Here is a 23,677-nt window from a genome sequence, read left to right as displayed (position 1 = left end):
AGGGACCAGTTGCTGTAAATTTCAGGAAGACGTGTATGGAATTGCTTGCACTCACAAATGAGAGCATGTTGTCATTTATTGTGAGGTGGAAGGTACATAGGACATTGTCCTTCTCCAGCCATTCCTCTCTGGAAGCGTGTGAGATCGTAACAAGAGGAAAATATGGCTATCTTCTTGCTACTTTACACTATCATCATCAGGCAAGTAAGATGACAGCACCTGCCTGATGAAGTGGTATGGAAACGGATGTTTTCCCCTGAAAGTGAATGTGTCTGCTGTACTGTCCCAGAGTAACCTGCACTCTGCCACTGGAGAGTAGCTGGTGTTAATGTTTTCGCTGAAGAAGCTTGTCCTTGAATGGAGGACTACTCAGAACTGTTGCAGCTAGCTATCAGGCTGGGAGTCATCTCCCAGTTTGTTGGCTCATTAGCTGGGTGTCTGTAAGGCACTGCTGGAACAAGAGGAACCAGGATCAAAGGTTCCTTGAGCTGGTTTGAAATATAAGCACCAAGGAAGAACATGTTACACCACTACCTCGATATAATGCCACCCAATGTAACACAAATTTGGATATAACGCAGTAAAGCAGTGCTCCGGGGGAGGAGGGGCTGCGCACTCGGGTGGATCAAAACAAGTTCAGTATAACACAGTTTCACATATAAGTGGTAAGCTTTTTTGACTCCCAAGGACAGCGTTATATCAAGGTAGAGGTGTACTTGTTTTATCAAGAGAAGAAATATAGGAACTTCTGTTGTAAGCTCTTTGCAATAAGTCAGACTCAGCCCTCGAAACGAGGGTCAGACATGACTGTGTCAGGATACAGCAGAGAATTCCTTGTGGTCTGCAACTACCCTGAACTCCCCAAGATGTCAGGGTCATAGATAATGTGCTTCTGGGAATAACCAGTCTTGTTGTTTGTGGAAGGGGAATCTCCTGCCCCCAATTCCTCAGCACACAGACACAAGCTTAGCACAGTATGCGTCAGGGAGTAACCTGGCTCTTCAGGGTAATGGGGATGAAGGCACAGAGCAGGGGAGGAGAGTTTCCCCATTCCAATACATACTCCATAACGTACACAGTCACATACTTCAGGAAGCCACCAAACTTAGTGGGGAGGTTGCCCCCAACCACACCATTCTGTTCACAAATGGTGTGCGTCAGGGAGGTAGTGGGCTCTGGGAGAGTGGGCGTTGGAAAGGGACCAGCTGCATAGTCTCACAAACAGAGGGAGAAATTCCCCCATCTTCTCCCTGTCAAAGTAAGATCACAAAGGACAAGACCACAATGCAGTTTGAGTAACCAGACTCCTGAGTGGATTGTTGTCATTCCCACTCCTGCATACATACACAATTTAAAAAATTGTACATGCTCTGCTGATACGTTTAATATCTATAGTAATACTGGTAGCTTTCAGATTTTCCTCTCTATCAGAGTTATAAGAACTGAAAATAAGACTGCAGACAGGAAATGCTGTCTTCATTTTAACTAACGAGAGTGTCACTGCTTTTCCCCCTCATTCAGTGCAGGCTGTCCCCAGTTCCTATTATATTTGCTCGAGTTTCTAAATACTCTGTTGCTTTAGTTATTTGCACACCAGTCCTCAGTAAAAAAAAAAAAATTGTGCTGGAGACAGGCCCTTGGTAAACAGACATTTCTGACTCAGTGCTAGCCTATGAAAAGAATCTTTTAGAAATCCTTTTCCTGTCTAGGATTCCAGGACTTTTAATCTGATCTCTTGCTGGAACTGGTTGTTAGTCTGCTCTCACAGGATATGCAGAAGTAGAGAGAAGCCATCTAAGGGAAGTCTTGTGGGGGATTGCTTCAAATACAGAGGAAAGAGCTGAATGGTCCCTATAAGAAGTTGCACTGTTGAGACTGGTGATTCTTCTTCTTCTTTAGATTACAAGAACACCCGAAAATGTGCTAGGTGTTTCTCAGACAGATGGAAATGCTGTTTGGAAGAGGTGAAATGTGACTCCACATCTCTGACACATCTCAAGGGCAGGATAAATAGGGAGTTTTAAAGTGAAGGAGAAAGCTATGAGAACGTTTATTTGTAAAGGGATTTTATTCCCCTACAAGGAAATTGTTTGGTATGGAATTAGCACCTGTTCCTGCCCTTGTGCCTGAACACTAGCAGCTTTTGTTTTCTACTTTGTTTGCTCTTTGGTAACCTTAGTGCATTATATCCTGTGTTTAATCTACCTTCCTGAGTGAGTTTACAAACTCTCTGCCTATCCCTGAAGAGCAGGAAAAGGCCAGAAGAGTCTGAGGGACACTAGAAGCCATTTCAGAACATGGCAGATGTAATTTTGAACTGGAATTGCAGTAGAAGAAAAGGGCTTTTTGTGTGGATGCACTCTCTTGAAGCCTTGTCTACAGCCAGGAAAAGTACCTGCTGTTGACAGTTATCAGCAAAGGCTCTCCTCTCATTCTCCCCTCTACTGATGTTCAAAATGGTTTAACAGCTATTGTAGACAGAACAAAACCATCCTGACCACCATGACGCTAAGTGTGGTAAGCCACTTGGTTTGTCATGCTTTCAGTAATTATGCTGAAAACAGTGTACATCCTTTTGTGCTAGCAGCTAACCTGTTTTCAGCACTATTTAAGTGAGGAGCTGTGGGGAGCTATTGCTAACAGTAAGCTGTCAGCAACAGATCATTTTCCTACTGTAAGCAAAGTCTTGTCTTGCTCAGTTTTTATTAGCTGCTAGCCGTGACAGGTATTATACCACCAAAACAGCAGCTAATAACAATAGGGAGCATTGACTTGTTCCTCAGTTCATGATTATTTGCTTCTGGGTGAATGACTTGGAAACTTTCTCTGAAATGTCTTTAGCTTCCCAACTTCATCTTTATTTCAGAATTGTGTAGTTCCGTTTGGGAACATTTTTTTCTGGAAGGACTTTATCCTGTGAAAGTACAAAGGGAAGAAAGGGCCTTTTCCCAGTACTCTATGGAATAAGTGAGTAGGCAGAGATTTTCATCATATGAACTGACTGAGCTTTATACCTGCTGACCAGTGATGAGGACCTTTCAACACACTTCCTTTCTGATTATAGGAGTCCTGGAATCTACCCTTGTCTGTGCTCATTCTGTTGACTGCCAGGAAGAGGAATGCCTCTTGTTTAGGAACAGAGTTTCCAGAGGCATATAGGAATGTGACCTTGGGATGAAAGATGGTCATTTTCCCAGAGAATGCTCTGTTTTGTCAGCTTTCCCACTCCGGCATCAGGGAAGAAGATGAGACATCAAGATGTAGAATAAACAAAAATTAAACTTTATCTGGGGACATGTTGTGCCAACAAATACTATCAAAGGCAGGGGGCTAGTGCATTTATTGCATGTAGGCATAACATCTGGTATATATCATAAGAGAAACACATCTAGTTAATTGAATCTAGTCCCCAAAAAGTGCAACATAGTGCATGGCTGAGGGGTGAAAACATTATCTATCTCTCTGTCATCTGGTCTAACTTGAAATCTGCCTGTTCAGAGTTAAGTCTAAGAGCTGTGTAGAATCAGAGAAGATTAGGGTTGGAAGAAACCTCAGGAGGTCATCTAGTCCAACTCCCTACTCAAAGCAACACCAACACCAACTAAATCATCCCAGCCAGAGCTTTGTCAAGCTGGGCCTTAAAAACCTCTAAGTCCAGGGTCAAAGTACCAAGAGTGCTGCAGGTTAGTATTCAAGTACGTAGAGAATGCAGATCTACCAAAAAAATCTTATTGCTTAGGCTTTAGCAGGTTCTTTAAAATATTAACTTCTCTTTTATCAGATGGAAATAAAAGGTAGTTTCCATAGGTGGAAACTATCTAATTGTCAGGAAAAGCTGTTTTCATTATAAAATAACTACATTTCTCTGTGAAAGTGGTGAGTTCTGTCTGGGATGAAGAATGTTCAGTGTGGCATCTGGAGATGAGGGGAGAGGTATGGCACAATTAGGCTGTGAATGCTAATTGGGAATATCCCAAACATAGGTAGTTTCATGAAGCTCTAATTCACTGAACTCTCTTGGAGTGCAGCACCAGATCATCAGGGTTTGGGTGCATTGGCGGGGCTGTGTGAAGGGTGCATTGTAAAGCAGGACAGAGGCACATTGACAGAGATGTGTGGAGGAAGCCATGCTTCAATCCCTCATCTTCTGAAGCATGAAAATTCAACAGAATTTACTTCTTGCTTCCCAAAAGAGAGAATCTTGCCTAAATCGTGTCACGTTGTCATTCCAGCCTGTAGAATTGTGATTTCAGCCTCCAAATTCAGTTGTCTAATTGAAATTAATGAGATACAGTATGACAGTTTGGGAGAGCTGTGTATGTACAGCTTATGAATTCTGGCTGATTTTATGATTTGCTGTATCATTGAACAGCTCAGAGGATGTGGCATCAGCCCTGTGCCATCAGGAATGGTGGCATGTTTCAGACCAGGGATAAGAATAGCTCCCATTCAGATGGGAGCACATTAGGACAAACCGATGGACACACCCTAGGTGAAAACAGTTGTCTCCAGCTTCTTTGCAGGGGGCTGGGGTTTGAAGCAGAGGACTTTCCCAAGAAAAGGGTAACAATGAAACTTGGCGTTAGTGCTAGCCTTTAAAAACCACAAAGGCTGAGAGAGAGGAACAAAAGGAGTGTACTTGTGTAGCACAGGGATCCCTTTTTGGACTGCAGGACGAGTCAAGGAAGAAGGAAGCTGCCTGCTGTGGGATAGGGGAGAAGAGCGAGATGTACACACTGCATGATTCAAAGGAGACGAGGTGGGCAGAAGTGGGGATCCTGGACACCCTAGGTAATAGTGACCGAATCCCAAAGAGTGCTCGAGGGATGAGAAGACTGAGGCAGAGAAGGGTGTATCAATGTTGTGTTGTTTTATCTAGATCTGTAGATTTCTTGTGCTATCTTGTCGCTATTGGGGTACCCTGGGGGGTATAGAGCAGCTGGACCTTGAGGTCCCATTTCTGTGAAGAAGTAATGTAGTCTGTGCCTGGAGAGTGTGCCAGAGAGGCCAGAGAAAGAGACAGTGCAAGGCACCTACTTGGAACAAGGGAAGCTTAAGAGCGCACAGTTCCAATTCTGCAGTCCCCAAACACAGCAGCCTGCTGAGTGTTACCAGAGCTGTGACACACTCTCCTAATCTGAAGTGTAAATTGCTAATGCAAGGCTGAAGTTTATGCTTATGCTCCCTTTTTCATTGCCTGCTCTGTAAATTAACATACTCATTGAAGGAACAGGAGCTGTTTTTAGCCATACTTGGTCCACTTTATACTTTGGCTTAGCAGCATGTCAAGCAGAGAATCTGCCATACACCAGGGAACTCCTTATAGTCAGTCCCATCAATACTGTGCATTATGAGCTTTAGCAGCAGCATGCTTGAAATATGTTAGTGCTGATGAGTTACTGGTCTTGCTGGTAAACATAACTATCTGTTTTTAGGTATGTCATTATTCACTTTACAACTGTAGCTGCTCCAGGAGCTGGAGCTGATAAATGACTGGGCCACTGTAATATTAGAATCATAGACTATTAAGGTTGGAAGAGACCTCAGGAGGTCACCTAGTCCAATCTCTTGCTCAAAGGGGGACCAACACCAACTAAATCATCTCAGCCAGGGCTTTGCCAAGCCAGGTCTTAAAAACCTCTGAGGATGGAGATTCCACCACCTCCCTAGGTAACCCATTCCAGTGCTTCACCACTCTTAAGGTGAAATAGTGTTTCCTAATATCCACCCTAGACCCTCCCTATAGCGAGGTGAAACTCACCGGTATGGCGCCTCCTGCTGGTCGTCCTGGGAATTAGCTCTCCAGCTCTGGAGTGCCCTCTACTGGCCCATGTCCCACTTGCCTCAGACCCCCGTGTGCCTCCCAGACCCCGGTGCCCCTTCCCTCAGGGTTCTGTCCTCTGCAGTACCCCCGCAGTCTCTGGGTCTCCCCTCCTCTATCCCCACCTTGCCTCAGTGGCTACTGCTAGTCATCATCTAGCCCCCCCACTCACTGGGGAAGACTGCAGTCTGTAATCCACTCATCACTGGCAAGGGGCGATTTGGACCTGCTGCCTTTGGCTAACCCTGAGCTGCACCTCTGCAACCCCAGTACCTGCTCTGGGCCTTCACCAAGGCCTGCAGCCTGGGGAGTTGCCAGGCCGGAACTCCCCCGCTCCTTTGCCCGTCCCCAGCCCTGCTTACCTTCAGGTACCCTGCTCAGCTCCCAGGCAGCCCGGTTCTTCCATCTCCAGCGAGAGAGAGACTCTCTCAGCACCTGCCTCATAGCCCTTTTATAGGGCCACCTGTGGCCACTTCCCCAATCAGGCTACCCGGAGCAGCCCTTTCCCAGGGCTTGTTTAACCCCTTCAGTGCCAGAGCGGGGTAACTGCCCTGCTACACTCCCCCACTGCAACTTGAGACCATTGCTCCTTGTTCTGTCATCTGTCACCACTGAGAACAGCCAAGCTGCATCCTCTTTGGAACCCCCCTCTGGGTGGTTGAAGACCGCTATCAAATCCCGCCTCACTCTTCTCTTCTGCAGACTAAATAACCCCAGTTCCCTCAGCCTCTCTTCATAAGTCATGTGCCTGAGCCCACTAACCATTTTCGTTGCCCTCCGTTGGACTCTCTCCAATTTGTCCACATCCCTTCTGTAGTGGGGGCGGGGGACCAAAACTGGACACAATACTCCAGGTGTGGCCTCACCAGTGCCGAATAGAGGGGAATAATCACTTCATTCGATCTGCTGGTAATGCTCCTACTAATACAGTCCGATATGCCGTTGGCCTTCTTGGCAACAAGAGCACACTGCTAACTCATATCCAGCTTCTCATCCACTGTAATCCCCAGGTCCTTTTCTGCAGAACTGCTGCTTAGCCAGTCGGTCTGCGGCCTGTAGCAGTGCATGGGATTCTTCCTTCTTAAGTGCAAGACTCTGCACTTGTCCTTGTTGAACTTCATCAGATTTCTTTTGGCCCAATCCTCCAATTTGTCTAGGTTGCTCCGAACCCTGTCCTTACTCTCCAATGTATCTAGCCCTCCTTGCAGCTTAGTGTCATCAGTGAACTTGCTGAGGGTGCAGTTCATCCCATCATCCAGATCATTAGTAAAGATGTTGAACAAAACTGGCCCCAGGACCAATCCCTGGGGCACTCCGCCTGATAGTGGCTGCCAACTAGACATAGAGCTGTTGATCACTAACTGTTGAGCCCAACACTCTAGCCAGCTTTCTGTCCACCTTATAGTCCATTCATCCAGTCCATACTCCTTTAACTTGCTGGCAAGAATACTGTGGGAGACCATATCAAAAGCTTTGCTAAAGTCAAGATCAGAGGTAGGCAAACTACGGTGCCCCGCAGGACCGTCCTGCCTGGCCCCTGAGCTCCCAACCAGCTCCCTCCCTTTTTACACTAAATCACTGGCTGTTTTGAATATGTTAGGAGCTCTTGGGGGATTCAGGGTTCATAAATTTGTGTGCAGGGCTGTGTGTTTGAACAGGATGTGAGCAAAAGGAAGCAACCAGAATTATCAGGTCCTGTCATACACCCACTTTTGGCTACCTTCAATAGTATATCGCACCAGGACAGCTATATTTAGCAGAATCATTTCAAGTTCCTCTATCACTCCTTTTGTGTCTTTTTCCAACCAGCCCTGTGATTGGGCCAGAGTGTTAACTTGTTTTTCTGTCTCATGTGGTCACTGAGCTCACCAGATCCACTCTGATAAAGCAGAATCATACTGTGTTTGGCCAAAGCTGCCACTTCAGCTCTGAGAAGATTCTGGGCAGCCAGGAAATACTGGGGAAGGACCAGAATGAAGAAGTCAATGGGTAAGGACTCCTTTGAGGGAAGCAAGCTGAGAGAATGAAGATTAGGCTTCACTCTCACTGCTGGGAGGAAGAAGGGAAGTGGCTCAGTAAAAGAAAAAACAAAAAGGTTGAAATGTAGCAGGATTTCTTTTTACATTTTGGTCTAAGGATGGGAATCCTTATTGGGTTAGCTTTCTAGTGTACAGGTTCACAGTTGTTCACTGGGGACTGACATCCAGGGGAGTCCAGTCTGTTTTTTGAATGTGAAATTTGAGATTTTCCTCACTTGGTTTCATCATTTGCCACTGGCCTGACTTGAAAAGTCAGTTGAGTTAAACTGGTGATAACTTTTTGGACAGAGAAGTATCATGGTGACCTAACTGGCATCATCAGCCAGAAGGGAGATGGCAAACCTTGTTGGTGGATGGACTTCTCGGTGAAAAGCTGCAGGAGATGATGCTGAGTCCCTGAGAAGTGTTAGGGTAGTGTCAGCATCTAGCCTCAGGGACTCTGTGGGTATGGGCTCAGAGCACAAGCCCGCGCCCGAATGCCTACACTGCTGTTTTAGTGCCATAGCATGAGCCCAAGTCTGTGCCCAGGTTCTGAGATTTGCTGCTGATCATTTTAAAACCCAGTGTAGACGTACCTTTGGCACTGGCTTCAATCAATGATTTTGAATTGGATGGCTTGAAGAATAGGTTTTCTGTGATGAGATTGAGATGCCTCAGCTGGAAGTGTCTGGAAAGACTCACTGGAGAATCTGTGAATCTTCTTGATTACCCAGGCGTAGTTGGCCGAACTGCCATGATTCTAACAAGCAACACACTTACTGGGGTTTCCATAGAAGGTGTGATGACATTCTCTGTGGTACTGATAAACTAAATTGAGTCCTGTCTGAAGTGAATAAGAGTTTCTCTGCCACCAATATCCTTAAGCCTTTTCTGTCATTCCCATCCATTCTGATGACTCTTCAGAATAGAGTTAATGAATGGCACATTCCTTGCCACTACTGATTAACTCTGATGCCATGGTACCTTGGGCCTTAACAGGCAATTGCTTTGTGCACCAGCAGTGATGTTATAGACCAGGGGTAGGCAACCTATGACACGTGTGCCAAAGGCAGCATGTGAGCTGATTTTCAGTGGCACTCACGCTGCCTGGGTCCTGGCCACCGGTCCAGGGGCTCTGCATTTTAATTTAATTTTAAATGAAGCTTCTTAAACATTTAAAAAACTTTATTTACTTTACATACAACAATAGTTTAGTTATATTATATAGACTTATAGAAAGAGAGCTTCTGAAAACGTTAAAATGTATTACTGGCACGCGAAACCTTAAATCAGAGTGAATAAATGAAGACTAGGCACATCACTTCTAAAAGGTTGCTGATCCCTGTTCTAGACTGTGTTCTATGCTAGCGAAGGGAGATGAATCTAGGCGTTAAGTTCCCATTTTAGGGACCAAACCTGAGATTCATATGCTAGAAATCTCCACAGCTCTCAGGGTCTATAAAGCAACTGCATCGGTATTTGGCATTCCCTTTTTAGGAAGAGCAAGCCAGTTTAATTTACATAATAGTTCACATCATGATAAACCTTTGAGCCACTTCAGGGTCTGCCTACTCAGAGTTCTGCAAACCCCAAAATAGGCCAAAAAACACAAGGGTTATTATTAATCTCAGGATTCTGTTTGTTTGTTCTGTCTTCTGATATTTTTTTTTAAACTGTCGGGGAAAGCAATCCCCTCCCTCATTCAAAGTGAATCAGTCCCTTGTTTTTATGCTGTCGCATTATATGAGAACAAGAGGTCACTGGATGACATTACTGCTTGGTAAATTTAGAACAAATAAAAGGAAGTGCTACTCACATAGTGCAGCATCATCCTGTGGAATTTGCTGTTCCAGGGTGTTAGTCAAAAACTGGAACTGGAACTTAAAAAAATAGTCGGACCATTAACATTTGTAGCCATGTCAGCCAAGAGAGGGATAACCAAATCTCATGGGTCAGTGTGTCAGCTGATCGCTGCCATGGTGAGAAATGAATGTATATGATTCCCTGATTAGAAAGGTGCATTTATTTATTTATTTATTTTTTGTGGAGGGCCACTGCCGCCTTTTGAAGAATCAGAAATTAGCCACTTCTGGCAGCAGGATATCAGGCTGGATAATCAGCAGTCTGATGCAGAATGGCACATTGTATGTATTTTCCACTGCATGCATCTGGTGAAGTGGGTTTTAGCCCATGAAAGCTTATGCTCAAATAAATTTGTTTGTCTCTAAGGTGCCACAAGTACTCCTCCTCCTTTTTGCTGATACAGACTAACACAGCTACCACTCTGAAACCTGAGTTTCAGGTTGAAATTTCAAGTATAAAAGTGCGCAGACAAATGTTTGAGGATGGGGCCTTCCTCCCACTTGGCTTCTTGGACCCATTTTTCCCCCCAAACCACTCTCCTCTTCTCACTCTCCTCAGTGGGGACAATTTTTCCATCAAGTTCAGTGCTCCCTGTTCCATCAAGAGCAGTCTTGTGATTTGCCTACTCCCCCTGCCTGAGTGTTAAAGTTTTCCATCACTGTAATAAATCCAACTCTTGAGAAGAGGAAGCTAGGTCGAGGGAAGAATTCTTCCACCAACCTAACAGTGTCTACAGCTGAACTATGTCTCTTATGCATATGAATTTTTCACACTCCAAGTGACACAGGTAGGTTGACCTAAGTTTTAGGTGTAGACCAGGCCTTAGTAGATGATCATTGAGGATTCTGGTGTACCAGATAGTGTAAGAGCAATTAGCTGCCTAATGAGTGGTATACGTCTTCCTGTGAGGTATCTGGCATCAGCCACTATGAGAGACAGGTTACATATAGGACTAGATGACCTGTTGGCCTGTTCTGATAGGGAAATACCTCTTTTGTGTTTTCCGGGTTCTTGTTTGTCACCGTTATTGTTTATATATAACCTTGTTCACTATTTCACTGCTGATAGTTATATCACAACTACGGTAGGTCTTCATACTCCTTTTACAGGAATTATTAGACAAAGCTGCTGCAGTTAAAATCTCTAACAAAGTTTTACAAAAATCTTGAATATCACCCTATTTCTATTTAAACTGGAAGTCGGCTGTGAGATTCTTGGTTTGGAAGCAAGCATTTTAGACTCATTCCATCAGTTCCCATCACGATGACATCAACAATCTCAAGCTAAATGTTTCTCTAGAGCTGTTATTAAGTTGGGAATTTTGCTGTCTGAAACCTATTTACAACTTTGTCCTCACTTCTGGGCTTGTAGTTGTGTGCCAGACTTCTAGTTTCAGGTCTGTGATTTCTTGCCTAACAGAATAAGGTGTGAAAATACCTTTTATTAATTAATTAATGTAGCATCTGGAAATCCCAGTCATGGACCAGGACTCCATATTGTTAGGTGCTGTACAAACACAGAACAAAAGACAGTCCCTGCTACAAAGAGCTTACAATCTTTTCACCCATTTTTTGTCTCCTAGCATGTGAACTTCTCTGAAGACAGATCTGTCTCAGTGCTGGATTTTGGCATTTTATCATGGCAGCATTATATGGCGTTAGAATCTAACATTCTTCATTGGACCAGTTCTCTGTGGAGATGCAGGAAGTTTGAGACCCCAGAACTGAACCTTTACCAAAAGCAAAAACAACGTGGAGTTGAAAGACTAACAGATTTATTTGGACATAAGCTTTCGGGGATAAAAAACCCACTTCTTCAGATGCATGGAGTGAAAATTACAGATACAGATGTAAATATATATTGGCACGTGAAGAGAAGGGAGTTACCTTACAAGTGGAGAACCAATGTTGAAGGCCAATTTAGTCAGGGTGGATGTAGTCCATTCCCAGTAATTGATGAGGAGGTGTCAATACCAATAGAGGGAAAATTGCTTTTGTAGTGAGCCAGCCACTCCCAGTCGCTATTCAAGCCCAAATTGATTGTGTTAAGTTTGCAAATGAATTGTAGCTCTGCAGTTTCTCTTTGAAGTCTGTTTTTGAAGTTTTTTTTGTTGAAGTATGGCTACTTTTAAATCTGTTATTGAGTGTCCAGGAGACTGAAGTGTTCTCTCCTATTGGGTTTGTGTATGTTACCATTCCTGATGTCTGAATTTGTGTCCATTTATACTTTTACATAGAGACTGTCTAGTTTGGCCCATGTCCATGGCAGAGGGGCATTGCTGGCACATGATGGCATATATCACATTAGTAGATGTGCAAGTGAATGAGCCTCTGATGGTATGGCTGGTGTGGTTGGGTCCTATGATGGTGTTGCTAGAGTAGATATGGGGACAGAGAAGGCAACGGAATTTGTTACAGGGATTGGTTCCTAGGGTAGTGTTTCTGTGGTGTGGCATGTAGTTGCTGGTGAGTATTTGCTTCAGGTTGGGGGGCTGTCTGTTACAAAAAGCAGCTTCAGTTCTTCTGTCTACTGGGCCAATATTTCAGATTCTTGTTCTTTTAAGAGGATACAAAAAATTGATATTAGATATTGTGATGATACTGGATAGAGTTCATGATTCTAAGGAAGGGAAGGAATAAAAACAGCAGAATAAGGACAATGGGTTTAAAAAAAAAAAAAAGGTAGGATCCCATGGGAAGAAAATCTAAGGGAAAAAGGAGTTCAGGAGAGCTTGCAGTTTCTCAAGGAGACAGTATTAAAGGCAAAACTGTAAACTATCCTAATGCAAAGGAAAGGTAGACAGAATAGTGAGAGGCCAGTATGGGACATAAAAGCAATAATTAGAGGTTCTTCAAATACATTAGGAGCAAGAGAAAAATGAGGGAAAGTGTAGGTCCTCTGCTTAGCTGGAAGGGAGAACTAATAATGAATACCATCAAGAAGGCTGAGGTGTTTAATGCCTATTTTGCTTCAGGCTTCACTAAGAAGGTTAACAATAACCAGATACTCAACACAGTTAATATTAAAAACAAGGGGGGAGGAACAGGTTAAAGAATATTTAGGTAAGCTAGATGTATTCAAATCAGCAGGGCCTGATAAAGTTCATCCTAGGTTACATAAGGAACTAGCTGAATCACTCATGGAACTTTGAGCAATTATCTTGGAGAACTTCTTGTAGAGGAGGGTGACGTCCCAGAGGAATACACTGGGCATGTGTAGTCTTGAGAAAAGAAGACTGAGGTGGACCTAATAAGTCTTCAAATACGTTAAGGGCTGTTATAAAGAGGATAATGATCGGTTGTTTTCCACATCCACCTTGGAAGGTAGGACAGGAAGAAATCTGTAGCAAGAGAGATTTAGGTTAGATATTGGAAATCTATTTAACTGTAAGGGTAGTTAAGCTCTGGAATAGGGTTCCAGGGGAGGTTGTGAAATTCCCATCACTGGAGGTTTTTAAGAACAAGTTGGACAAACAACTGTCAGGGATGGTTTAGGTTTTCTTGGTCTTGCCTCAGAGCAGGGGGCTGGACTTGATGACCTCTCAAGGTCCCTTCCAGCCTGAGATTTCTGTGATTTTTTTTTTTTTTAATTTAAAAAAAGGAAAGAAACATCCAAGTATTGCACTTCTCCAGTATGGGTGCCTATACGAGTCATGTCCTTACTTTCCATTCGTTTGAAAGGATCTTCATGGCAGTAAGGCTGCAAGTTTAATCTATGTAGAGTCAATATTTTATTATTTTTACAGTGGCCCCAGAAGTGTGCAGGGTGTTTTACAGAATAAAAAGGAAATAAATTCCCTGCCTTGAAATCTGGCAGTTGCAAAGTGAGAGGGGGACATTTTAGGATGTCTGTATCTTCTGTAGCTGTGGTGGAGAATACCTGCTTAAGTACTCTTTTTTGTCCATACTCAGCCTTGCATATTTTATGTGTGTGATCTTTTTAAAATTCCACATTGCTTCTAACAGCAGTCTGGAAATGGTGGCCTGTATTTCTGTAGTCTTAGGGCTTGACTACACTTGCAAGTTAGAGTGCCCTGGGTGCTCTATCTCCTGATGTGTCCACACTGGCAAGGCATGTAGAGTGCCTGGACTCTGCAGCTGGAGCGCTCCTGGTAATTCATCTCCATGAGAAGCAAAAAGTTTGCTGCGCCCCAGCTGAAATGCCCAGATGTCAGTGTGACTGAAGTGTTGCGTTACTGCGCTGTGGTTGACCTCTGGAAATGTCCCATAATCCACTGAAGTCAAGTGGACACTCTTGTCATTGTTTTGGAATTGGCTGCAGGAATGCGGATATGTCCTTTCAAAACTTTGTTTTTGACAGCCAGTATGCTTATCTGCTCTGGGGCAAAGCAACCATTATTGTGGAATGCTGCTTGCTGTGAGTGTTTGTGTGTGTGTGAGAGAGAGAGAGAGAGAGGGGAGGGGGGGAAGGAGGGTCTGCTGCTGTCTGAACTTAAAAGACAGCATGCTGACATGCTCTCAGCACCCCAAAAACCCACTCTCTCTCCCCCCACATACAGACAACACGCTACCTGTCACTCTCCACCCACCCCACCCTCCCTCATTTGAAAAGCATGCTGCAGCCACTTGCACGCTGGGATAGCTACCACAATGTACTGCTCTTTGTGGCATTGCAAGAGCTGCTAATGTGGCCATGCCAGTGCATTTACAGCTGACAGTGTAAACACAGGGCAGCATTTCCCCTGCTGCCGTCTCCGAAGGCAGGTTTAACTCCCAGCACTCTCCATTTGCAAGTCTAGCCGTGCCCTTAGGATGTGTCTTCACAGCACAGTTAGCTCAAGGTGTAACTCATTTATTACCTTTAACTTGACTACCATCCAAATCCAAAACTGTCTGCTCAGGGGTTCTCAAACTGGGGGTCAGGACCCCTCAGGTGGTCACAAGCTGTCAGCCTCCACCTCAAACCCTGCTTTGCCTCCAGCATTTATAATGGTGTTAAATGTATAAAAATGTACAGTACAGTACACCAGTAGTGAAGTTTGAGAACCACTGGTCTAGCTCGATGGAAGTGGTGTTTTAGGGTCAAGCTAATTAGCCTGTAAGGAATGGGGGCAGGAGGTAGGTTCAGAGGCAGATTTTGGGTTTGTGGGGCCTTGGGCCAAAGCAAGTGGGGGGCCCTCCCTATCCCTTCTGCTTGCAGTCCCCCCTGCAGCCATCCCCACTGGCACTCCTGCCAGGGAGCGGGGTTGAGGCGCAGCATGGGAGCTTGCCCTGCCGTGCCCACCTGGTGATCCTGCTAGGGAGCAGGGGGAAAAGAGGTGTATTTTCTGAAGAGCTTGAAAAGAAAATAATGTTTCTAGGTGAATATTCGTTTGCCATCAGTTACATATGCGTTTTCCAGTGTTTGATCTACTATTGCGATAATGTATGGCATAAAGAAGAAGTTTAATTTTAAACTGGAATTTGGCTGTGGAAAAATGATAGGTTGACAGGCATGTTGATTGTTTTTTAATTCATCTCATGAGCCATAATGGAAGAAATAGGAAGTGAGTGGAATATGGAGGCTATCTTGGATCAGAAATGTTTAGGAAAAATCTATTTTCCCATTAATATTGATCAGGGAGAGATTTACATTCCACCAAAATAGGAAATGGGAGAAGAGTAAAACAAGTAGCGTGGAGAGCGGGGAAATGCCAAGAACTAAAAAGAGAGAGAGGAAGAGGAAAGAAATGAGTGAAATCTAAGGGCAGAGGAGATTGCTTTAATATGGGAGGAGAAATATTTGTGTTTCCTCTAGCTCTTAATCTGCTTAATTTTGGGAGGAAATCCTTTTGGCCCATTTGAAAACATGTCTGGAGTTCTCCTTACAGGCAAATTAACCCCTGGTTCTCAATTATATCTACTTGTATTCCTATCCAGGCGCCATGTTATTTAATTGTTTAATTTCACAGCACCAAAAAAATTAACATTTTTTTATATGCACGTTCGAAAAAATGGAGCCACTCTTGGTCAGTCTTTACTGAAATCACCTGCCCTGGCCTGAGCCCCCTTAAGGGTTTTATCTGGACCAGGTCTTATTAACCATTCCACTCTCTCAACAAGAGAGTTCTTGCGGAAATTAAATCTAAGGCCTGGTCTACACTACGCGTTTAAATCGATTTAAAGAGCGTTAAATCGATTTAACGCTGTACCCATCCACACTACAACGCCCTTTATATCGATATAAAGGGCTCTTTAAATTGATTTCTGTACTCCACCCCGACGAGAGGAATAGCACTAAAATTCGATATTAACATATCGGATTACGGTTAGTGTGGACGGAAATCGACGTTATTGGCCTCCGGCGGTATCCCACAGTGCACCACTGACCGCTCTGGACAGCAATCTGAACTCGGATGCAGCGGGCAGGTAAACAGGAAAAAGCCCGCGAACTTTTGAATTACATTTCCTGTTTGCCCAGCGTGGAGCTCTGATCAGCACGGGTGGCGATGCAGTCTCAAATCCAAAAAGAGCTCCAGCATGGACCGTACGGGAGATACTAGATCTGATCGCTGTATGGGGAGACAAATCTGTTGTATCAGAGCTCCGTTACAGAACACGAAATGCCAAAGCGTTTGAAAAAAATCTCCAGGATACACAGCGCTGCGTGACAAGCGTAACGGGAAGCCAGAGACTCAAATGGACGCTCATGGATGGAGGAGGGGGTACTGAGGACTCCAGCTATCCCACAGTCCACAGCAGTCTCTGAAAAGTATTTGCATTCTTGGCTGAGCTCCCAATGTCTGTAGGTTCAAACACAGTGTCTGGCGTGGTTCAGGGAATAGCTCCTCAGTTTCCCCCCCCCACCACCACCGTGAAAGAAAAGGGAAAGAAATCATTTCTTGACTCTTTCAATGTCACCCTATGTGTACTGAATGCTGCTGGTAGACGCGATGCTGCAGCAGTGAAGAGCAGTATCCGCTCCTCTCCCTCCCCCTCCCCGTGGTAGACGGTACAATATGACTGATACCCGTCGTCGCCATCAGCCCGTGAGTGCTCCTGGCTGGCCTCAGGTGAGGCTGGCCGGGGGCGCTGGGTAAAAATGGAATGACTCCTCGGGGGGTTACTCCCAGTAGATGGTACAGAACGGCTGGTAACCGTCTTCATCATAGCACACTGGGGGCTGGCTTCATAGCCCCCCCCTTTCCTGTGTAAAGAAAAGATTCTGTACTGCCTGGACTGTCATAGCCCCGGGAGGCTGCCTGCCCCCCTCATTTTATGTCACTAACAAGTCTCTGTTTCTTATTCCTGCATTCTTTATAACTTCATGACACAAATGGGGACACTGCCACGGTAGCCCAGGAAGGTTGGGGGAGGAGGGAAGCAACGGGTGGGGTTGTTGCAGGGGCACCCCCTGTGAATACTGACACGGAGCAGCTGTGCTCTGATACACTGGTCTCTAATACACTTGCCCCTTATTCTAGGCAGGACTGACTCTATTTTTAGAAACCATAAGGAGGGATTGACTCAGTCCCAAGTGAGTCAATCCCAATTTTGCTTTTGCGTTGCGCCCCCGGCCGATTTCAGCCAGGGGCACTCATGATAGCAGCGGACAGTACAGAGGGGGAGAGATAACCGTCATCTCATTGCCAGTTTTCTCCGGCAGTAGACGGTACAGAACGACCGGTAACCATCTCTGCAATTACTGTGCCTAGTGTGGCCGCATGAAATCGAAATTATAATATCAGTTTTATAAAACCGATTTTAGCAAATTCGATTTTATCCCGTAGTGTAGACGTGGCCTAAGATTTCACATTCTCTATACAGATGGTCCATGTTTAAATGTGGCTGTTATTTCTTCCTCCAGTAATGATTTTATCCATTTGCAGGGATATACAGTGTTAGGTTTATCAGAATATGACTTTGTCTAGAAGATGTTAAGATTAAACCTGGATAAAGCAGCAAATGTGCTAGATTCACTGAACTTTTCCAGCTAAATCTTCTTTCTCTCCCATGCTACTTTAGACAAAGATGCTATTGTTAAAAGTCTATAGGGCAGATTTTAGGGCTATATTGAATTATAGTTTTTTAGGTTTGTTATGGAGCAGGGTTAAAGTTGAGAGCAGCCCACAATTATCAGCCTGTTTTTGACATGCACAGTTACCTTATCTTAACCCAAACAAAACCATTCTGTCAGGTGTAATCTTAGAATTTTTATGGAATGTTTGAGGTAAATCAAATCAGGCTTTCTGGAGATAAGAGGGTTAAACAATATGATGATCTCAATTTTGGAATATTTTCCTAATTTTTAAACTTATTTTCACTTGTCCCAACTCCAAAATGGGTTGATTAATCTATAATCTGTTGGTTTTAGCAAGAATTTACATTTGGGAGAGCTGTTGTCAGAGTGAATACTGGTGTGTCTCAGTTTCCCTGTGTGCTACACCAATGCCTAGGTGGCAGGAATAAGGATGTGTGACTTCGGCTGAGACCCTCTGGGGTAGATGAGGCTGCTCCTGTTGTCTGCACGTATGCTATGGCAGGTGCCCTTCATAACCTGAGACCCAGGAGGGGGATGCAACCAGGTGACTCTTTTGCCCGGGAAGCAAGACAAAGACCAGGAGGAGGAGCAATGGGAGTGTCGGAGGTCAGATTGCTGGTAGCTGGGCAATCTGCTTGGGGAACTGAAAGAGGGGAAGTCCAGGACATCTGGCCTGTGACTCCCCAGGATGGATTTAGCAGAAAATCACTGATTTCTGTGCTAGCAATCTATGTTTTATGCTGTGTTCCTGCCAACTAATAAACCCTTCTGTTCTACGTGCTGGCTGAGAGTCACTGCTGACTGGAGTTGAGGTGCAGAGCCCTCTGGCTTTCCCAGGAGTCCTGCCTGAGCAGACTCGCTGCAGGAGGCGCATGGTTTGGAAAGAGATGCTGAATACTCTGAGGTCAGATCCAGGAAGGTCGAAGCTGTGTAAGCTTCTTGCCCTGGTGACAGAATGCTCAGAGAGAGGAGGCATGCTACACCAGAGTCCTGACTGGCTTCATATAACCTAGATCCAGAGCTTTGGCCTGGTGACTCCGTGAGAAGTTTATAAACTCCAAGTGGCCGCAAAGCAGGTGGCCATGATGGAGGAAGCAGCAGGAGAGAAACCACATGGAGTGGAAGGCCAGTAAGAGTGAGACAGTCAGTTAGGTTGCTTTGCAACTTTCACAGTCACTCGTGATGAAAGTGTGTATTGTTGTAGGACAGGATCATATCCTGGTTTTGAGGTTTTTAAGTAATTGAAAGTTGCAGCCTTAACTCCAGTGTGCCACATATTTTGCATAGGAATGTTAACTGGTAGAAGTTGGCATGTTGCCATGTAAACAAAATAAAATAGAAATTGGTTTAATATTGTTCAAATTAATATGAAAAATTCCATCAAATGTTTATTTTTTTTAAAATCTCATGCAATATCCATGCAGTTAATATGTTGACATTGCTGATATATATATGATTGATTTCTGTATTGTGCTGTTCTTTGGATGACTCTCCAGTGCTTTTCTCAAACTCTAGTTATTAGTGAATTCAGGAGTCAGAGTAGGAACAAAAAATTCTTCAGCTCTGTAAACCCTACAGAAAAAGAGCATTGGCCTGAGAGGCAAGCAATACCATTAAAGTGTCATTGCTCTTTGCTCAGAGATAAACAGCTGATTGCTGAGGCTGTCCTCAGAAGCAGTTTAATTTCATGTGATAAAGGTTGTTCTTATTCCATGTTCCCTACTCTCTGTTCTTCCTGACAGCCCTGGGACTCACCGTAGTGATTTTCTCTGTCTTGTCAGGTTATCACCCCGTGTCGGAAGCTCATCCTCTGTGCAGATAACAGAAAAGAGATGGAAGATTGGATTGCAGCACTGAAGACTATACAGAACCGTGAGCATTTTGAGGTAATAGAAGAATCCTCTTATTTACCAGCTGCGTTTTGTGCAGTTCCTCCCAAATAGCATCTGTTTACAGGCTTGACCCAGTGCCCATTAATGGGAGTCCTTCCATTGACTTCAATGGGCATTGGATCAGATCTTATATACAAAACCTTCAAACTGCTGCCTGAGTACAGCTCCCTCTTACAGTGACTTTTGTACTCTGTACACTCCCCTCTTGGTGAGTGTTAGAACACTTACCACAGGATAGGTAGGTACAGAACACATACCTTGCATCCCTTGTCTTCAACTGCTTTGTGTCAGCCTACCACCATTGCCCTGACTTGTCACAGCTGCTCAGGATTCAGCCTCTTGCAACTGCAGTGTAGCCAGGTGCTTGGTCTGTAGCAACCTAACTCCTTGTCCTTCTATGTCAGTGGCTCTCAAACTTTTTTACTGGTGACCCCTTTCGCATAGCAAGCCTCTGAATACGACCCCCCCCTTGTAAATTAAAAACACTTTTTTATATATTTAACACCATTATAAATGCTGGAGGCAAAGTGGAATTTGGGGTGGAGGTTGACAGCTTGCAACCCCCCATGTAATAACCTTGCGACCCCCTGAGGGGTCCCAACCCCCATTTTGAGAACCCCTGTTCTACGTGCTTAGCCTGCCTAGTGTGTTAACTGCACAAAGCCTGCTGTCTCCCTACCCCCCAGAAAAGATTGTGCTGTTTTTGCCTTTTCTGTCTGTTATGTTTGAGTTTCTCTCTTAGGAAAACTCTCAACCTCCACCTTAGGGTTTACTGTACTGTATTTATTTTAAGTCTACGCAGTACAGTATGGACCATTTCTCAGGGATGCATAACTGGTACGCCTGCTCACATGCTCGGCCAACGTACTGCAACGTGTGTCGGGAGGCATTATCTGGGGTCACGTCGCATGGACTCTCATGTGAAGGTAAAAGCACTTTATTATCTCTTACTCCAGGCATTTTGCCAGAGTGACTCGCTACTGTATTCCAAAGATCGTTTAAAACAGTGGAACTGTTGTTCACTGTCTACAGAATGGGCCAGAGGAAAAGTGACACCAAACACTCAGAAAGCTACAGAGTATGTAAGAATGGAATTCTTATGGGCTCGATCCTACATTCCTTTTGCTCTCAGATTCCTGTTGGCTTCCTGGGGAATTTGCTGGGTGCATAACGAATGCAGGATCTGGTCCTTAGAGGGTTGTATGAAGATGATAGTGTGTGTAGTAATTTTGGTTCTTATGTTGTTGGATCTGGCAGTGGTGTTGTGAAGCACTTATTTTTCATCTGCCAAAATCATTTCTATAGAATATTAGAATTTTCCAAACCCAAAGTGTGAAAGTATCCGTTTTTGAAGAATCAAATTGAAAGTGTGTTTTTTATTATCCATAGCAGCAAGTGCATGTAAGTATTTGAATCGCAGGAGGTTAATCTTTGCTCAGCTTTGGCATAGGAGACATTCACAGCTTCTTGCAGCCCATACTTCTAGTGTGGATAAGGTTACATCCATGATGTATAAAGGGGTGCAGGCATATTTTACTGTACATATCATGTCATATTTAGCAAGGGGATAATTAACTCTTGTACAATCCAGTGGTGAAAATGAGGAGGAAGAGTGAGCAGTCAGAGCAAAATAGAGGTTTTTAACCAACTCAGTGCATTAAGCTCTTTTAATTTTGCCATTGCTAATGAGGCAGAGGGTGCTCTCTTTTGGAGCAGACATTTGAAGCTCTGTGTTTCACTGCTCAGTCAGCCTTTTTGCTCATACTGTATGTATTCAGTGGCAGGATTAATTTATTTTTCTTCCTCTTTAGTATGCAAGTTTAAAGCTCACAAGCGGTGTGCTGTCCGGGCAACCAACAACTGCAAATGGACGACACTGGCATCTATTGGGAAGGATATCATTGAAGATGAAGATGGGGTATGTATTGGCCTAGACCATGTCCCCTCTGGGTTGGAATAGCTGGAACTGAGGAGTCTACTTTGCATATGTCCCTCCACACATGCTGCTTTTGAGACATCAGGGTGGAACGACCAGAAGCATTGAAGCCTTCTTTCCCCAAGTCCTGAGGTGGAAAAATTAGACAGAACTGCATGGCCCGGGGCTGGCAAATACTCTGTGCAATTAACTGTCCTGTGGAAATAACCGACTTTGTCTTTAAATGCAAATAGTATGTAAAGCCACTTGGTGTCAGAAAGTGGTGTTCTTTATGAAAGAGCCTTCCGTTATTACTCATGTGTTATATTGATAGGATTCCATGATGGCCAGAGACATAACTGTAGAGTTATGAACCATCAGAACATGGTGCTTTGAGGTTGATTAGTTAAGGGTGTGGTTCCCTATATCTCAGTCTTGGGAAAGGAAGGATGGTCCAGTGGTTAGGGCACTAGCCTAGGACCTGGGAGACCTGGATTCAAGTTCCTACTCTGCCACAGACTTCCTTTGTGACCTTGGGTAAGTCACTTAGCCTATCTGTGCCTCAGTCCCATGGAAGTACTTAAGATCAATAAATAGGTGTTTCCTAGAGATTGCCCTTGCTGGCCTCAAGCGTCACATCTGGGTGTGTCTCATTGCTACATCATGTCTTATATTCTTAGAGTTGTAGTCTGAAATCTCACAGTGGTCCCTCTGTGCTTGGTCTGCAGATTTCAATGCCACACCAGTGGCTGGAAGGAAACCTCCCCGTGAGTGCCAAATGCATGGTGTGCGATAAAACATGTGGCAGCGTTCTGCGCTTACAAGACTGGCGCTGCCTCTGGTGCAAAGCCATGGTAAGCTGAGTGAACGTGGTTTACCTCTGTGATAGTGTTATTTCCTCATTGCTCAGTGTACACGTGGCTGTGTGCTCCGTTACTGCCATTTGTGTGAAGCGACAGTTCAGGCCAAGCTCTCATTCAAATGTATCCATGTTCTTCTCTGTGTCATAGGTGGCCTGCAAAGGGTAAGAAGTAAGGCTTCTGCCTAGTTGCTTCACTGGAATGTGAATATATAAGGCCTGAAAAGCTTTTTCACACCAAAAATATTCTGGATTTTTTTCTGCCCGTGTGTTCCCTTAGAAATACCTGGATTGTCATGTCTATCCATCATCCTTTTGCCAGAGGTATTTGATGAAAGAATCTAAAGTGTAGAGGGCGTGTCCTTGGCCCTTAGCTGCAGTGGGTAGAGGTGATGACTCTTTTACAAACCACTGTTTAGAGCTAAGTAGATATTAACAGAAACAAACAACAAATCAGGGAGTTTTAAACCACTGCAATAAAAACCATTTCCCGTCCCAATTCAACAGGTTTCACTTGCTTAATATCTGTGACATCATAAATCCTGCTATTAAGGAAAAAAAGCAGCACATGAATTTCTCATGTTAAAAATAAACAACAACAGAAATTAAAAACAAAATATCCGTTATGCCAGGCCTTCTGCATACATCAGAAAGGAGCAAAAAGGTCACTAACCTAATGTTTACCTGTGCAGGGCACTTTATCACCCTCCTTTCTTTCTTATCTTACCCCACACCATGTCAGTTGCACCCACACTGTATATTTACCCTACTTCCTCCCTTCTCTCTGCTTTTCCATTCTCTGTGTTCCCTCTTTCACTGCTCCTTTTTCTTTCCCAGTTTTTCATTTTATTCCTACTTTCTGTGTCCCCACTTGGGCCAAAATGTTGAAAACTGGGTGCCTGAAGTGAGACTTCTAAATCCAGATTTAGGCACCTAAGTGTCCTGATTTCCAAAAATGTTGAGCACCCTGCTGTTCCCACTGAGGTGGGTGAAGTTATACCAGGGATTAACTTGGCCCTGTGGGTCCCAACCTTGTTATCGTGTGCTCTGAGTGCCAAGTGCCCATCTCGAAAGGAAAGGCAGCGTATATAAACAGGAAGGGCTGAGGAAAGCTAACAGAAGAGATGAATTCACTGTGAACCTAGTTTGCTGCATGGGGTGTATCTATACTGCAGCTAGGGGAGTGATCTGCCTAGCCCAGGTAGACAGACTCTCATTAGAAGAGCTCAAGCTGGCATGCTAAAAATAGCACTGTGGACACTGCGCTCCTGCAGAGACTTGGACTAGCCAAAAGAGCTAGAACCCAAGGGATCAGTGTGCTTGAAAGTC

The 23,677-nt window shown here is 44.4% G+C and overlaps 2 protein-coding genes across 7 annotated transcripts in view; one reads left to right on the top strand and one right to left on the bottom strand.

Annotated features, from left to right (window-relative positions):
* Positions 1–23,677, bottom strand: part of LIMS2 (LIM zinc finger domain containing 2) — a 317,098-nt gene that overhangs the window by 14,147 nt on the left and 279,274 nt on the right. The gene's annotated exons all lie outside the window — the stretch shown is intronic.
* The window catches only part of DGKD (diacylglycerol kinase delta), a 97,313-nt gene that overhangs the window by 41,710 nt on the left and 31,926 nt on the right, over positions 1–23,677 (top strand). For 3 of the 4 annotated variants that reach the window (XM_075068579.1, XM_032801639.2, XM_032801642.2), the window contains 4 exons: positions 19,464–19,568; positions 20,368–20,500; positions 21,386–21,492; positions 22,218–22,343. In XM_075068579.1, coding sequence (XP_074924680.1) covers positions 19,464–19,568; positions 20,368–20,500; positions 21,386–21,492; positions 22,218–22,343 — 471 coding nt within the window. Of the gene's footprint in view, positions 1–7,727; positions 7,811–19,463; positions 19,569–20,367; positions 20,501–21,385; positions 21,493–22,217; positions 22,344–23,677 lie in introns of those variants that run through there. The other variant, XM_032801643.2, reaches the window with a different exon arrangement.

Source organism: Chelonoidis abingdonii, chromosome 8 (assembly GCF_003597395.2).
Source record: "Chelonoidis abingdonii isolate Lonesome George chromosome 8, CheloAbing_2.0, whole genome shotgun sequence".
NCBI lineage: Eukaryota > Metazoa > Chordata > Testudines > Testudinidae > Chelonoidis > Chelonoidis abingdonii.
The sequence above is the reverse complement of the archived record's forward strand: the minus strand, read 5'-3'. Positions and strand labels throughout refer to the sequence as shown.